This window comes from Psammomys obesus, unplaced genomic scaffold, assembly GCF_907164565.1.
Source record: "Psammomys obesus unplaced genomic scaffold, mPsaObe1.curated_primary_1811, whole genome shotgun sequence".
In the NCBI taxonomy this organism is placed as follows: domain Eukaryota; kingdom Metazoa; phylum Chordata; class Mammalia; order Rodentia; family Muridae; genus Psammomys; species Psammomys obesus.
This window is the reverse complement of record NW_026596095.1, coordinates 6,936,406-6,953,320: the sequence shown is the minus strand read 5'-3', so window position 1 is coordinate 6,953,320 and position 16,915 is coordinate 6,936,406. Positions and strand designations below refer to the sequence as shown.

Genomic DNA, 16,915 nt, shown 5'->3' with positions numbered 1-16,915 from the left:
ATCTATCTATCTATCTATCTATCTATCTATCTATCTATCTATCTATCATTGATATACCTCCAAGAAGGTCATGCCTAGGAAGATGGCATAATCTGCTGAAGGTTCATTTCTAAGTATTGAAATTGGGTTTGAAATTCTCTCTTCAATTCAGAGCCCAAATGAATCAACCACTGTAGTCTACCTCCCCTCCTTTCTTCATTTTGGTGCCTTCCCAGTGTCAAGTGTTGGCCCCACAGCTGGCTCTTAATAAGTGGTAATTGAGGAAATTAACTAATGAAATGTAAGTGAAGCTCTCTTTGGAAAATTATGAGGATAATTGAAATCCCAACAAGGATGTCTTTAAATAACAGCATTTATCCAAAAATATATGTCAAAGAAATTACATATGCAGCACTGCAGCGACTGTATGCATTCATTCATGAGATAATATATGGATGAAGTCATTGAAAAACATAGTCTCTAGTGTGACAGTTTTCCCCAACCGAAACTGAGACACAGGACAAGCAAGGTTTTAAAGAATTAATTTATGTGTGTGTGCGTGAGTATACATATCAAAAAGATGAGAGAGAGAGAGAGAGAGAGAGAGAGAGAGAAGAGAGGGAAGAAGGAAGAGTTAGAGAAAGAGAAAGATTCCCATCCTCAAGAAGAACACTCCTGAGCTGTCTCTCCATCCCCGCAACAGTTTCTCTTAATGATTCCGATCATAAGAAAACACTATTTATGATCACAACGAGTTCATTATATAATGAAGATATTAATTTTATCTTTTCTTTAAATTTATTTTTTTTTATTATGTGCATGTGTGTGTCTGTGGGAAGATGTGTTCATGTGGAGGCAGGTGCCCACCGAGGCCAGAGGTGTTACATCTTATGGAGCTGGAGTTACAAGTTGTTGCGAAGTTGCTTTGTGTGGTTGCTGGGAACTGAACTTTGGTCCTCTGGGAAATCAGTACATGCTCTTAACTGCTGAGCCATCTCACTCATATTCTTAAAAATTATTTCTGTCATTCTGAACATTTTTTCCTATTCAATATCTAGATATGTTCTTATTTTCAACGAATAGAAAGAAACAAGTGTGACCAGCTCATTGCAATGACCAGTATATGGTGCCTCTCATGTCATGTCCTGGACCCTTTGAAAAATGCTGCCAGATGTAATGGGACAAGTCCAGCGAGCAGGGTCTCACTACAGAAAAAATCTTGATGTGCTGTAAAAGAAATCTATAATCAGTATCACATATCAAAGAGACTGAGCTTCATCTTGAGTGCAATGAGGAGACACTGACAGGATTTTAGTGAGGAAATTAGACTCACTCTCAAATCCCAGGAGGATCAGCGGATGCAGTGTTGGTGTACTAGATTCAGAGGTGAAAACACTTTCAGCAGAGATCATGGAGCCAGGAAGCACATTCTGACCTAGCGCACAGAGAAACCCCATATGCTCTTTCCCACTTTGTAGCAAACACTCTGTCAGAAATGTATAAGTATTGACTCTACTTAACAGTAAACCACACGTAACTTCCATCTCAATTCCATTTTAAAGATGAGTTCGGTACCTAGTTTGATGTGTTTAATCCTTCACACAACCCAAACTTTTTACTAAGCATTATATCTTTAATGCTTCAAATACTCTCATTCCTAGAAACGTGTGTCTTGATAAAGAATCACATATTTCTCTTCGTTATATTAGACATTTGTCGTAAGACTAGGGGGAAGGTTAAGCGAAATGCTCATTTAGTTTTCAATTTTTTTAATTTATCATTTATTACAATTTATTCACTTTGTATTCGCCTGTTGTCCCCTCCTTTGTCGCCTCCCAATCCCACCCTTCCTGCCTCTTCTTCCCCTCTGCCCCTCCCCTAGTCCAATGATAGGGGAGGACCTCCTCCTCTTCTATCTGACACTTTTCTATTAAGTTTCATCGGGGCTGGCTGCAGAATCTTCCTCTGTGGACTGGCAAGGCTGCACTGGCCAGGGAGAGGTGATCAGAGAGGCTGCCACCGAGTTCATGCCAGAGACAGCCCCTGCTTGCCTTACTGAGGAACACAGTTGGAGACTGAGTCTATGAGCTACATCTGGGCTGATGTTTTAGGTCCTCTCCATCATGGTCCTTATTTGGGGGGATATCAGTCTCTGGAGGGCCCCCCCAAGGCCCAATTTTTTGGCTCTTTTGATCTCCTATTGGAGGTCCTGTCCCCTCCAGGTCTTTCTATCTCCCCCTTCTTTCATAAAATTCCATGCGCTCTGTCCAAAGTTTGGCTATGAGTCCCATCCTCTGCTTTGATGCCTCAATCAGTAGAGTCTTTCAGAGGCCATCTGTGGTAGGCTCCTGTCCTGTTCCTTGTCTTCTCCTGCTTCTGAGGTCTATCGCATTTGCCTTTCTGAATGAGGACTGAGCATCTTCCCTAGAATCTTCCTTGTTGTTTAGCTTCTTTAGGATTATAGATTTTAGAATGTTAATCCTACATTACATGTTTAATAACTACTTATGGGTGAGTATATACCATGTGTGTCTCTCTCCTTCTGGGATACCTCATTCAGGATGATCTTTTCTAGTTCTCACAATTTGCCTGCAAATTTCATGATTTGTTTTTTTTTTTGTGTGTATTTAATTAAATTTTAATTTTTATATTAATTATAGTTTATTCACTTTGTACCCCAGCTGTAGGCCCCTCCATCTTCCCCAACCCCACCCTCCTTCCCTATGCCTCTTTCCGATTCCCTTGTTTTTAATAGCTGAGTAGTATTCCATTGTGTAAATATACCACAAGTGCTGTATCCATTCTTCAACTAAGGGACATATAGGTTGTTCCAAGATTCTGGCTATTATGAACAGAGCTGCCATGAACAAATCACCTTGTTGTATAGTTGAGCATATTTTGGTTATATGCCTAGGAGTGGTATAGCTGGATCTTGAGGTTGTGCTATTCCTAATTTTCTGAGAAAGCATCAGATTGATTTCCAGGAAACAACTTTCTGAACAGAACACCAATAGCACAGGCTCTAAGATCAATAATCAATAAATGGGACCTCATGAAACTGAAAAGCATCTGTATAGCAAAGGATACTGTCATCAAAACAAAATGACAGCCTACAGATTGGGAAAAGATATTCACCAACCCTATATCTGACACAGGCCTAGTAATATCCAGAATATATAAAGAACTCAAGAAGTTAAACACCAACAAACCAAGTAATCCAATTAAAACATGAAGCACAGAGATAAACAGAGAATTCCTAACAGAGGAATATGGAATGGTGGAGAAACACCTAAAGAAATTATCAACATTCTTAGTCATCAGGGAAATGCAAATTAAAACGACCCTGAGATTTCACCTTACACCCATCAGAATGCCTAAGATCAAAAACTCAAGAGAGAACACATGCTGGAGAGGATGTGGAGAAAGGGGAACCCTCCTCCATTGCTGGTGAGAATGTAAACTTGTACAACCACTTTGGAAACCAATCTGGTGCTTATTTGGTTTTTAAGTGAAATATTCTGAAATTAAGGGGAGTTAAAAGATTAAATAAAAACAAGAACATCTCCACAAGGAAAGCAACAGAACAAGATAATTTGAACACAGGGAACTTCCCAGAGACTCATACTCCAACCAAGGACTATTCATGGAGATAACCTAGACCCCCTGCACAGATGTAGCCCATGGCAGTTCAGTTTCCAAGTGGGTTACATAGTAATGGGAAGAGGGACTGCCTCTGACATAATCTGATTGGCCTGCTCTTTGATCACCTCCCCTTGAGGGGGGAGCAGCCTTACTAGGCCACAGAAGATGACAATGCAGCCACTCCTGTTGAGACCTGATAGACTAAGATCAGAAAGAAGGAGAGGAGGACCTCTTCTATCAGTAGACTTGGGAAGGGGCATGCGTGAAGAAGGGAGAGGGAGTGTGTGATCGGGAGGGGAGGAGGGAGGGGCTTATGGGGGAATACAAAGTTAATAAAGTGTAATTAATAAAAAAAATAAAAAAAACAAAACAAAACAACAACAACAAAAAACAAGAACATCATAAGGTACCCAGTATGAGGGTTTTTAAAAATGTTGACCTGAATGTATATATAAAAGTGACTAGTATTCAGCTTCTGGCTATTACAAATAAAGCTGCTACAAACATGGTTGAGCCAATGCCCTTGTTGTATACTTGAACATCTTTTGGATATATGGCTAGGAATGGTATAGCTGGATGTTGAGGTAGCACTATTCTTAATTGTCTGAGAAAGCAACAGATTGATTTCCAAAGTACAAGTTTACATTCCCACCAGCAATGGAGGAGGGTTCCCCTTTCTCCACAACCTCTCTAGCATGTGTTGTCACTTGAGTTTTTGATCTTAGCCATTCTGATGTGAACTTATTGGCCTGCTCTTTGATCACCTCCCTCTGAGGAGGAAGCAGCCTTACCAAGCTACATAGGAAGACAATGCAGCCACTCCTGATGAGACCTGATAGGCTAGGATCAGAAGGAAGGAGGGGATGACATCCCCTATTAGTGGACTATGGGAGGGACATGGGTGGAGAAGGGGGAGGGAGGGTAAGATTGGAAGGGGATGAGAGAGGGAGCTACAGGGGGGATACAAAGTGAATAAATTGTAATCAATAAAAATAAAAAAATACAAAATTTAAAAAGTAACTAGTAAAGGCTAGAAACTAAAGGAGAAAGCAAAGTCTTCCTCAATCACTAGAAAAATATATTTTCATATTCTATAACATGGTTAGGGAAAGGAATTCATAACGTTCAATTAAATGATGAAAATACACAAGAGCTCAAAGAAAACTTACATACAAAATAATGAGGTGTGAGAATCAGTAATGACCCTTATTTGATCAGTATGTCTGTACATACTTGGAAACGTTGTATTGTACTCAGTGAGTATTTACAACCATTACGTTAACAAAATATTTTAGTTGTTTAAAGTGATAGTCATATAATTATCAGACTCTACTTAAAGAGTTGAACATATACTTTTTATAAAACTTCCAAAAACATTATGGAGGAAAACTTTTCTTTACAATAATAATATGAAGCACTATTAAGTTACATTTATAAAATATATTTATACTATGACAAAATAAAAAAAAAAAACCTTAACTATGAATGCTAAGGTAAGGCTTCATCTTCTCTTAAATACACATGCTCTCCGTATTTGTTTCAGCACTCCTCTCCCTGTGGCTATCAAGAATTTGGGCAGTTCTTTCTTTGTATATTTAACCTCTGATTTATAGTGCATATATAATTGACATATTTGGGACAATAATGAAAAGCGGCAAGATGTTACCCACTGACTTTTGTTCTGTTCTGTTTTTCAGGTCTCGTCCACATCTCTCACAATCACTATCCCTCTACATTGAATTCAGACATTCAAGCAGATTCAACTAGCATTCCAGAAGATGCTTCTTCCTTATCCTTGGATTTTACTTACCTTTCTTCAAGAAACTGACATACTACTCGGTAACTTATCTACTTGAAGACAATTCACAGCTTCCCACGAAAGATAAACCATCTAAGTGTATCTTCTTCTTACTTCATCTATCAGCTGGACAGACTCGAGAGTTATCTCTGGAGTCTCACCTGGAGCTTTGTTCAGACTGGCCTGTGGGCATGACTGTGGGTGCTTCCTTGATCGTTTATGGATATAGGAGGTCGACCTGCTGTGGGAGGCACCATCTCTAGGCAAGTGAGATGGTCTGGGCTGCGTAAAAAAGCTACATGAGCATGAGCCAAAGAGAGCATCATTCATTCATGCTTTCTGCAAAAACTCTTTCCCTGTATTCCCTCAGTAATGTCCTGTGGCTTGGAAGATTAAGGTAAAATAAACTTTTTCTTCTCTGAGTTGTTTTTGGACAGAATGTCTTATCTCAGTAACAGAAAAGAAAACTAGAACATAAACTTGTACCTAGAGTTGGATTGTTCCTTAATAGACTTGGGATAATTGTAAACAAACACTAAGAAATTAATGAATAAGCCACCAACTATGCAGAGGTTAAAAGGTTGTTCTATAAAAGCTTGAAAGATTAGACTGTTGAGAGAATTGGTAGAATAGAGTCCTAGACTGTGAAGTTTCAGGGGTTAATAAAGACTTTATTAGGAATGTTCTTGCAGTATTTTGGGTTAATAATAAGTGAGTGCTGAAGAACAAGCTCCGATTAATAAATAAACAACACTGAACTGAAACCTTCTCTGTTTCATGAAGACAGTGGACAGTGTTTATCTGGGATTAAAAAAAAATCATACAAAAATCTTCTGGGAAGTATCTCTCAAGGGGTAGCCCACAAACTGAAGTTTTGTAGAAAAGGCTATTTTTCAAGCTGGCTGCTGAACTTGGTAATGTTTAAGAGTCTCTTTGTCATACTCATATTTAAGGCATAGGAGGTGCAAGATTGGATGGCATGGATAGCTGCTAAAGCCTGGTACCATGAAGGGGTTCATCCTCCCTGAGGAGAAGCCATTGATGAAGATGAAACCTCAGAAACAGGAGAGAACCCAGGATGCTGTAAATACCAGAACCGTGGGATGACCACCAAGTGAGTGATAAGAATGAAGTAGAGTCATCCTAAACTTCTGAGACAAGATTGTGTGCTGCAGATTGCAGAGCCAGAGAAGGAGGCTGCCCAAGCCCTTTGGAGTCTAGAAGATCATAAGTGAGTCCCAGATGTCAGACATTAGTCTAGAGTGCAAGAATTTGCCGTGCTAGATTTAGGGCTTGCTGAGTCCCCTGACTTTCCTCAGTGTTACCTGGAAGTGTAATTTGAAAGGAACGCATTCCTCCCCCGTTTTCTTTTTGTTAGAATGTATTATCACAGAAACATAAAAGCAAGCTAGAACTTTCTATTCTGGAATGTTTGCTGAGATAGACTCACACACATATGTACAGGGAAAGAAAATATAAAACTCAACTTAAATAACATCTAAATATGGCTTTGTAGAACACTGCTATTTTATGAAGAGAAAATATACATGTGCTGTCAAATATAAATGTGTGTATTTTAATTGTGCTTTCTTGAAAAACATCTTTTTAATATTAACGTTTATTTAAACTTTTTTAAAAAAGTCTTATCAATGTGTGTGTTATCAAATGTAACGCCATTTGTTTGTTTTAATGTTCTCACTAAAAATCTCCAAGGCTATATTGAGTTCCAATTTAATATTAAAATTTTCTTAGTCTGAGTAAGTCAATACTTAAAAGCCAATAACTGGACCCTTGGGGAATGGGTTAGACATGGGAACAAGAATTGTCAAGGGATAGAGGCAGGACAGATTTGAGAAGGCATGTTGGGTTCAAAGGCAATGGATGTGAGGTGGAGACCCCCATGAATAAGTTAAACTCTGAATTAGATAAACACATTAGCAACACATGTGAAGATGTGAACACATCCAACATACGATTAGGCAATAGAGTGGACCTGGTGGGCATATAGACCAGGGAGGTATACAGAAGGAGGTAGGGTAAAAAAATTCCCAGTAACCTAAAAATAACAGTGGAATGAGAAAACAAAAATATAGGATTGCAGTCAGAGGAGAGCAGTTCAAACAGGAGACTGTCCTTGCATGAGAACTGATTTTAGCGGCTGTCTCTGTGAGCTTCTTTTCTTTCAAAAAAAAAAAAAAAAAAAACTTAAGAAAAGCTACATTTAAAGCAAAGAATGACCATAAGACTTGCATGTACAGCCTTTAGAGAGACAGAAACCAGACCACAAATAAGTTGCTATTTCTGAGACCCAGGCTTCTCCTTGTTAAAATTCTCTTCTATTTTTCCTTTGCCTGGAAACTTGTGAGACTATAATGGCCCAAGTTACAGAGGAAGGGTCGAGGAGAGCTTCAAGACGGCAGGATTTGTCTCCCTCCACCCTCCCAACCTAGTGCCATAAAGTCGGCTTCCCCACCATTAACCCTAGTAAGAATTTATTATCCTGGCAGTTAACAGACTTCACTCCTTGTTTCACGTTATAAGGTCTTTGAAATATCCTCCAACCACCCAGCCCTGGCCAATTGCACACAGTCATGAGCATTGCCCCAGAGATCCTGACCACCTCCCCAGGAGCAAAAATACCCTGCTTTCTCCCCAATAAAGAAACCAGTTCTCTGAAGCTGTTCCCAAGCATTGTGTTTGTTGCCTGCACACTCACTGCTCTGAACAAGATCCTGCCAGTACCCACCTGCCCCGGCTATGTGTTCCTCCCTTCAGTCCACCTCGAATTCTACCTATCCCTAGCAGGAGAGGTGGGTGTGGAGTGGCAGAAACTCCTGTTTAATTTATGACTAAGTCATAGCTAACCTTAAAAGTTAAGATTTGACAATACAAACAAATTCCAGAATCATAACTTTCTTCTCACTACAAAGCCCATAGTTAGTTTCACTCATTTTGTAGTTTTCAACACCTTAATGTCTGCTACATGCAGATTTCCAGGGTGAGATGAGAAAAGATAGGTAATTTAAGCATGAAAACAATGATACACAGAGTACTGAAATACTCAAACTACAACATCACAGGCCTAATAAGGGGGTCTGACTGAAGTGTGTGAATTTAAAGAAGAAAATTCAAACTATCCTGTCAGGGCAAAGATGAGAAAAGTTAAAAAAATAAAAAAACTAGGTTTAAGAAAAAATGCATTGGTCAACATAAGTGAAACAAACGAAAATCAGAAAATCAAGGGGGGCTATGACAAATATATATTTTCCTTACTAGGACAGGAGCCTACTGCAGAGGGCCTCTGAAAGATTCTACCTAGCAGTGTATCAAGGCAGATGCGGAGACTCATAACCAAACGTTGGGCAAAGTGCAGGGAATCATATGAAAGAAGGAGGAGTTAGTATGACCTGGAGAGGACAAGAGCTCCATAAGGACCAAATATATCAGGGCACAGGGATCTTCTATGAGACTGTTTCTCCAGCCTAGGACCATGTATGGATATAACTTAGAAACCCTGCTTGGATGTAGCCCATGGCAGCTCAGCATCCAAGTGGGTACCTTAGTAAGGGGAACAGGGAATGTCTCCGACATGAACTCAATGGCTGGCTCTTTGACCTCTCTCAGCCCCTGCAGGAGGAGCAGCCTTGCTAGGCCACAGAGGAGGACTTTGCAGCCAGTCCTGAAGATACCTGATAAACTAGGGTCAAATGGAAGGGGAGGAGGACCTCCCCTATCAGTGGACTTTGAAAGGGCCAGGGAGGAGATGAGGGAGGGAGAGAGGGTAGAATTGGGAGTGATTGGGGGAGGGGGCTATGGCTAGGATACAAAGTAAATAACCTGTGATTAATATAAAAAAATAAAAATTATAAAAAATCAAATCAAATAAATATTAAATTATAAAAAGAAACTGAATAGGTTGTATTTGTATATATGTATATACATGTTTTTGATTGTGTATTGTGTGCTTGTGTCTGTAACAATTAATAAAAGAAAGTCCATGAATTTGAAAGGGAGGAAGGAGAGATACACAGGAGAGTTGGGATGAAAGAAGGAAAGGAAGAAATGATGTAATCATAATAAAAGAAATAATAAATTATATAAAATGATTTAAAACTGTGTTAATAAGACAAATTCACCCAGGAACACTATGTAAATGAATGAATAGAATCAAGCTGTACAATAAAAATAACGTATTTTGTAAGAGTACGAGACTAAAACCTAGTAGTTTTACCAGTAGTGTGCTTCGGCACCACAGAGTCACCGTACCAGAGCTTGCTCAAATCACTATTCCATCATTTTAACATTCTGTATCTTATCATAAAACCATTTAGTATAAAAACTTGCCACTAAACTGATGTTTTTCAATAGTCTGCTTTCTGCTTGTCTGTGCACACCAAATTTGGAAATGCGTAGGAATTCATCTGGTCCACATGGATAGTCCAAATAGCTTTCTAGACTACATTGGCTCCTTATGAATCAGATTCAAGCTCCTATCGTTGTGGGTATCATCAAATGTGATACATGTAGTCTCTTTATTTAATCTATTGCAAATATTTTGCAACGAGCTTTCACTTCATAGCACTCTGCTAATAGAAATACATAATGCATTTTTCAATCAGCTGACTGATTTTACTACTCAGTATGCATGTTAAAATTTGTATCCAAGTAAAAATATATATGTACATATTTTATAAGTACATAGACAACTTATAAAAATGCTCATATTGGGTTAAGGAGATGGCTCATTGGGTAAGAGTACTTACTATGCAAGCATGGGGACTTGAGCTCAAATCTTCAGAACCCATGCAAAACAGCTGGCAAGGTTCCAGGTACCTACAGCCCTAGCACTGGTAGAAAGTACAGACAGGAGGATCAGCAGGGTTTTCTGGCTGTCTGCTCAGCTCCTGGTTCATTGAGAGACCCAATGCCATGTCAGTAAATCAGAAAGAGATAGAGTAAGACTCCCAATGTCCTTTTTTGGCTTATATGAACATACTGGTACATGCACCCAAACAGGCACATACACAAGCATATCCCTCTCACTCCCTCCCTCTCTCGAACAAGCATACACATACGCAAACCAAATTCATACAAATTAGTACTAAAACTCAAAAAGTACTTATGAGGAAAAAATGTTATACTGATGACAAATGCTTACCTGTATGTACTTGTGAATGTACCAAGAAGCCTGTTTCCCATCATTCACAGATTCCACTGTGGTGTTAGCCACACCCACAACATCACCACCTGCAAACACCCATGGCTCACTGGTTTGCATGGTTTCTGGATTCACTTCTGGGAGACCCCATCTGTTAAACTTGATGGGACTCAGGGCTTCTTTCACTAAAACAAGGGGAAGACAATAGGCAATGACAGATCAGTGAATAATATATCAGCTTGAAAGTCAGGAAAATATATATATTAATTATTGTTCTTTGTATACAAGCAACTGTTTTTAATAAACCAAAAATGGCAATTTAATAAAAATACCAGAGACAACACAACCAAGTTTATTATTTAACCTAAAAAACATACCTCACATGTAGAAACTAAAAAGAGTTGGTCAATACTTAGTATCTGGTCTCCTATCTATTAAGGTTTGAATTTGTGAAGAAAGCACAGCCTCTGAAATACATCTAAATGAATTTTCTAAAGTGTACTTATCCATAAATCTGTTACTATTCACATCATCACAGTAGTGTCCCTGGTTGCTATAGATGAAAGCTGTGTAGTTGATTTATAGATTGGGCTGTAAACCAAGTCTCTCCTATTCATAACAAGGCACTTTATATTTACCATTATCATTAAACATTTAGACTCAGATGAACACTCAAACTGAACTCAAAATAGTTGTTTCTTTTATTTCATAAAACCCAGCAAATGCAAATATCACCCTTACTTCTTTGTGGAAATTCTCTTGAAATGTATGCATAATTATTTGCTATGTATTTTCTCAGGTAATCTAAAGATGCCATGGAAAAGGTTTGGTGCTTTTTAAAGAAAATCATATAATGGAAATTTTATATGGAATTGCAGTCATGGGATTTGTAAAAGAAAGGCTTTCTGAAAGATGAAGTACACAGAGCAAAAGAGCCTTTATTCTGGAACAAATGTGCTGGAGTTTAGGGTCAATGTTATCTACAGGTGGCATGTCATGATTTTTAAGTACAGCGTGTAGATATAGGAAAAAAAAAACAAAAAACAAAAAACAACCTATTCTTCCTTCAATGGGGAGAATGAGGGAGATGATGATGATAGATAGATAGATAGATAGATAGATAGATAGATAGATAGATAGATAGATAGATGGAGATAGATAGATAGATAGTTAGGTAGGTGAGAGAGGGAGAGAGACTGAACTCTAAAGAGTGCCTGGAAATTCCTGAAATAGAAATTGTAGTTGTTGAAAAAATCAACTATATAGTAAAGTAACCAAAACATTAAAAATAATGAGATACCATAAACATGAACCTTGTCAAAATGCATAAAGAGACTGTGGGGTGCCCAGCCTCAGCTAGTGAGTCTAAAACACAATCCCTATTCTTAAGGCCGAGGGAGCAGAAAGATTGTATGAGCCAGGGGACCAGGAGAAAAATTACAACCCCATTCAACAAACCGATGTGGATAGGGGAAATCTCACAAGGTAGACCCCTCAATGAAGAGATATAGGCAGTCATGTAGGTAAGGAAAATCGATTCATTTTCTCCAGAAGATGAGCCTCTGATGTGGTTCCCAATCCCAAGTGGCCAGCCCTAACCACATCCATATAGAAGTAGTTGTGCTACATGGTTAAATGGACTGAGCAGGTTGCGTGGGTGTGTGCGTGTGTGTGTGTGTGTGTGTGTAAGTGTACATGTGTGTGAAAGTAATGGGACAAAACAGAAAAGCTGCAGGGTCAAGAGTAGTGGAGTAGAAATTATATAAGTATACCATACTCATGTAAAAAAAATTTAGAAAAAAATAATTAAGAATAAGCCTTGGTTTATATCTGTTGCATCAGATAAAGTAAGAATGAACAGATATCATTGAGCTGGTCCTGCTGTGCTTTTACTACACGCCCGTAGTTCCCGGAAAACAGAAATGTGTATATTTGAATGCACGCTACCGTGTATGCAACTGTACTTCACCTTTAGAAAACACTGGGCTGGATTGATGGGTGTGTGATTAAAAGAGTCCCCGAGATAAAGCTACCACAGTCAGGTTTTTATTTAAAAACCTTGTGTATTTGTATTTCTCTGCTAGCTCACCTTTCATCAAGAGTAAAATTAAATATTCATGTAATTATTTTCAATGCAAAATGGCATTTTGAGATTTTCTTCTAATGTCTTTAAAGGTCACACGAAGGGAGACCTTTCTCATTGTTCCCTGTTGCATAACAGATCATCACTACCATCTGTTGACAGGTACTTGAGTTGCAAGAACATCAATAGTGAATATGGCTCATTTCTTCAATCCAGCATAATGTGCCATTATTGAATAGTACACTTTACAACTATAGACCAATAATTATAAATAATTACACATAAGAAGTGGTATTATTTGTCTAAAACTTTGATATACCCTGGCCCTATTAGAGATATAAAATAGTATTTTAAATCAGAAAAAGTTTCAGATTATTTCACTAAAAATTCACATCCCTTTTATAAATTTAATCTCATTTTTGATGGATACAGCCTTGAAAGTAAAGTACTGATTTTACTCTAAGAATGAGCAAAATAAAGATTATGTATTAGCTATTATTCCCTACAACACCTATTAGAGACATATTGTGAAGCTATTGAAATTTAAATTGTGAACCCTTACTTGAACACTTTTGAAGCCTTCTGCCTAGCACAAAGTTTGTAAATTTTATTTTTTCGTTCTTTCTTTAAATATTCTGAAGTGCTAGGGGTTGAACACGAGCTTGGTACAAGCTAGGCAGTAGCACTCTACCATTGAGCTATATCTGAAGCCTGTTAAATGTTTAGATTCTCAAAGGAGGGCCCTAGGGTCTCACAAGTTTGCGTCTGCTTGAACCAGAGAATTACATGCACATTTATGAATGCATGTCCCTCAGAAATCACGCTTGCATACTGTTCAAAATAAGCTCTTCATTATGTGGTTTACTCAGCTTTTGAAATCTTAGACCTGAATATCAACTATTGTAATCATTTAGTCACTTCTGACATTGATCTAAACTATTTTTTAAATGAAAGAATTGTTTGATTTTATATTCCAAATTATATGTTAAATTTTCATCTTAAAATATATCTTAGATTTCTTTCAAAAAGTAAGTATTGAATTGCCTTTTGCCCTTTTGTAGGATTATTCAAGTTTAGTATGTCTCTAACTTCACTCTTGAAATTTTAAGCAGATCAAAAGTTACAGAGTCAGCTTTGATATTATGAAATATAAACCAAAACAGTGATAGTCTGACTAAATTTGAATATGTAATTCTAGGGTTCTCAGTATCTACAAAGCAACATTTGAAAACGTAGACTCACAAAATGTAAGTATAAACAGTGCTGTAGTAGGTCCTAAATGTCTTCTGTCAGCAGTGCCAAGCAGCTACTCTCAGAATAATGGTCATACAATCACAAACATGTATTTCCTTGCATGTACACTAGACTCTGTTTAGACATAAAAAGTATTTATATAGTATTCATAAGCTCTTTGATTCTATACATGGATATTTTTTTGAGATTTTTTTTGAGAAAATATTTTTCTCAATTTCATGCATGTCTAATGTATGTTTTTTTTTATTATTATTCACTGATAGATATTCACAAGTATGAATGCCAAAGGTTGATTGAATGCCTCCCCTTGATGCCACTCCATTTTATTTGTTGACCCAGGGTCTCTAACTCAACCTGCAGCTCATTAATTAGGTTTCACTTGCTGACCAATGAGCGTTAGGGAATCTGTCTGTATCTACCCTACCAGTGTTACAGTTTCAGTAGACATCATTACCCCTAACGTTTTATTATGTTGAGGTGATTTGAACTCAGGACTGCAGGCCTGAGTGGCAGGCACTTTAAAGAAGAAATCATCTCCTTGGCCTTATCTTTCTTAACTTCAGTGACTCTCAAACAATAGCCCTTGTTCCCATTATTTTAGCTTTTTTTTTTTTTGTAAGCCATAAAGTATCATATCTAGATATTTCAAATTAAGAATCCAATGCAGAAAATCTCTGTTCATTTTCCTTGTAATTTGTCAGGTGGAGTCCATTTTTTCAGCTTCTTGTAACAAGGGAATGTCTCTCATCTGCATCATGGGAATCATTCTTATATGGACAACTGAAAACTCTTACTCCTTTGCTGATACATTCAACTTGGAAATCAATGTAAACAAACCTCAGAAGCAGATCACTACTGCCTTGATGCTGCTAGAAAGGATGAGGACCCAAGTGAATGAAAAATGTATGTTTACATTTGCAAACCAAATAACTGCTTGCCATCTCCTATGAAGTGTTAAATGAATATTAATAAAGGCTTGCGTGGTTTCCTTTCTTTCTTGAAGGGGGTGGGCATTTTCTGTTATGATCATTTATAGTTTGCAAACAGGTTTCCAAGGAAGTGTATGTTCATGTGGAGGTAGGCATATGCCTCAGTAGCTCCATAGTTGAACAACAATAAAAAAAAAAAAAAAAGGAACTTGAAAAAGAGCCGTTAAATGTGCTTATTCACAGTCCAGATTATTCTGCAAATGAGAGAGAAATATGCTAAATGATATGGTGCCTGGAATTTTATGCAGTCCTTAAAAGAACGGAAACATCCTTAATTCATACCAAACATTCAAGATTTATGTTAATTTTTTGCTTTAATTACTACTGTGTTCAAATGAGCTTATTTAAAAAACAAAGACACTCCAAGGTAGCTTTATAACAAGAAATAGTTTTGAAATAGGAAATTTTAGTCAATTTAATGTTATGCCTGAGATGACTTTTTTAAAAAAATAGACTTAATTGTACTGTGACACACAATTTCTTCAATAAGCCACATCTTGGAATTGCAGAAACCATCCCTTCGGGACATATCATCAGCAGATGCATGTTGCTAAGTTCAATTAAATGGACACAGTCGTGCTGTCATATATATAGAAGAAAAATCCATACATGTATAACAAGTGTGTTTCTCAGTATTTATAAAAAGATGTGGAAGGCATTATAGTTTAGTACATAAATATAAATTAATTGTCCATAAACAAAGAAACAACAGTGTCGAAACCATAACGGAGAGGATTATTAGTATTCTTTGAAGAGTTAGACATTACAAAGGAATGGAAGAAAAAATCCTTTAACATTTCTAGTGAAGTATTATCCTGATAACATAGATGAATTCATCCCCATGAGTGCTGTTTAATTTGATATCAGTGATGACCCAGTAGGATCAAAGCATGATGAGAGAAGAAAACAAGCTAGGGTAATCACCTCAGTAATTTACAGAAGAAAGCAGAATCTGAGGCAGATCAAACAATTCTAAGTAGAGAGCCAAGATCTGAGAATTCTGTTTAAATAGAAGACCAGGTTGGAGAAGGCAAGGGATGGAACCAAAAAATACTTTCATCTGAGAACACCATGTTGGTACAGCAGGCTGTTGTTCCACGTACATAGTCCTAAGAATACAACCACCATGCATGCCCCAAAGCCAATGGGGTCTGAAGTGAGGGGCTGCCATTTTCCTTCAACCAGCCTAAGTTGTCCTCCTTGACTCTGCATCTTTTCCTTCTCAAGTCCTTTGTCACGATATTTCTTACTCTGTTCCTATACAGTATTTATGATTTTCTCTTTTCCTCACCTGCTTTGAAACCTTGGATTGTGACATGTTGCACCCTTCTCATAGCTATATCCAATAACTATTTTTATCCACTTCGTTAGAGTAATCCACACTGCCCCCTTTTCTTGCTACTCAAAGATGTCTTCCATTATGTCCATCCATTGAAACTACGGCCTATTTGGTTGACAAGTCCTATGTCCCTGTCTTACTTTTTGTTTTTATGTAGCATCCCACAGTTAAACTCTATTATATTTTTATTCTTTTTCTTCTTACATGGGCAGAAAGCTCTTCTGTCTACATTCCCTCCATTATTGAGTTGTCCTTTGGATTATAGGTATTTTCCATTTCTAAGTTTTCTTCTTCATAGTTCTTTATCATCCAGGGCACTACATATTCTCCAATAGAAATTATAGTCAGTTGTGGCCCTGAGCTTGATCTCAATAAAAATGACCACAAGCTTTACTTTAAAGTCTTCCTTTATTCAGTTATCTTCATCTTAGTTACTATTGTAGTTCTGTGGAGACCCTACCACCACAACACAAATACCTAGAAAAGAAAACATTTAAATGGACACTTGCTTATAGCTTTAGAGGGTGTGAATGATCAATGATTGGAAGGCAGGTATGGTGGCTAGAGCCACTGAGAGAGCTTACATCTTATCCACAATTTGGAGACAAAAAGTGATAAAGATAGAGATAGATAGATAGATAGATAGATAGATAGATAGATAGATAGATAGATA

At 37.6% G+C, this 16,915-nt stretch overlaps 1 protein-coding gene across 1 annotated transcript in view; it reads right to left on the bottom strand.

Annotated features, from left to right (window-relative positions):
- Nucleotides 1-16,915, bottom strand: part of Dpyd (dihydropyrimidine dehydrogenase) — an 844,213-nt gene that overhangs the window by 472,169 nt on the left and 355,129 nt on the right. Inside the window, 1 exon segment of the mRNA XM_055628041.1 lies at nt 10,578-10,762. Within this exon segment, the coding sequence (XP_055484016.1) occupies nt 10,578-10,762 (185 nt within the window).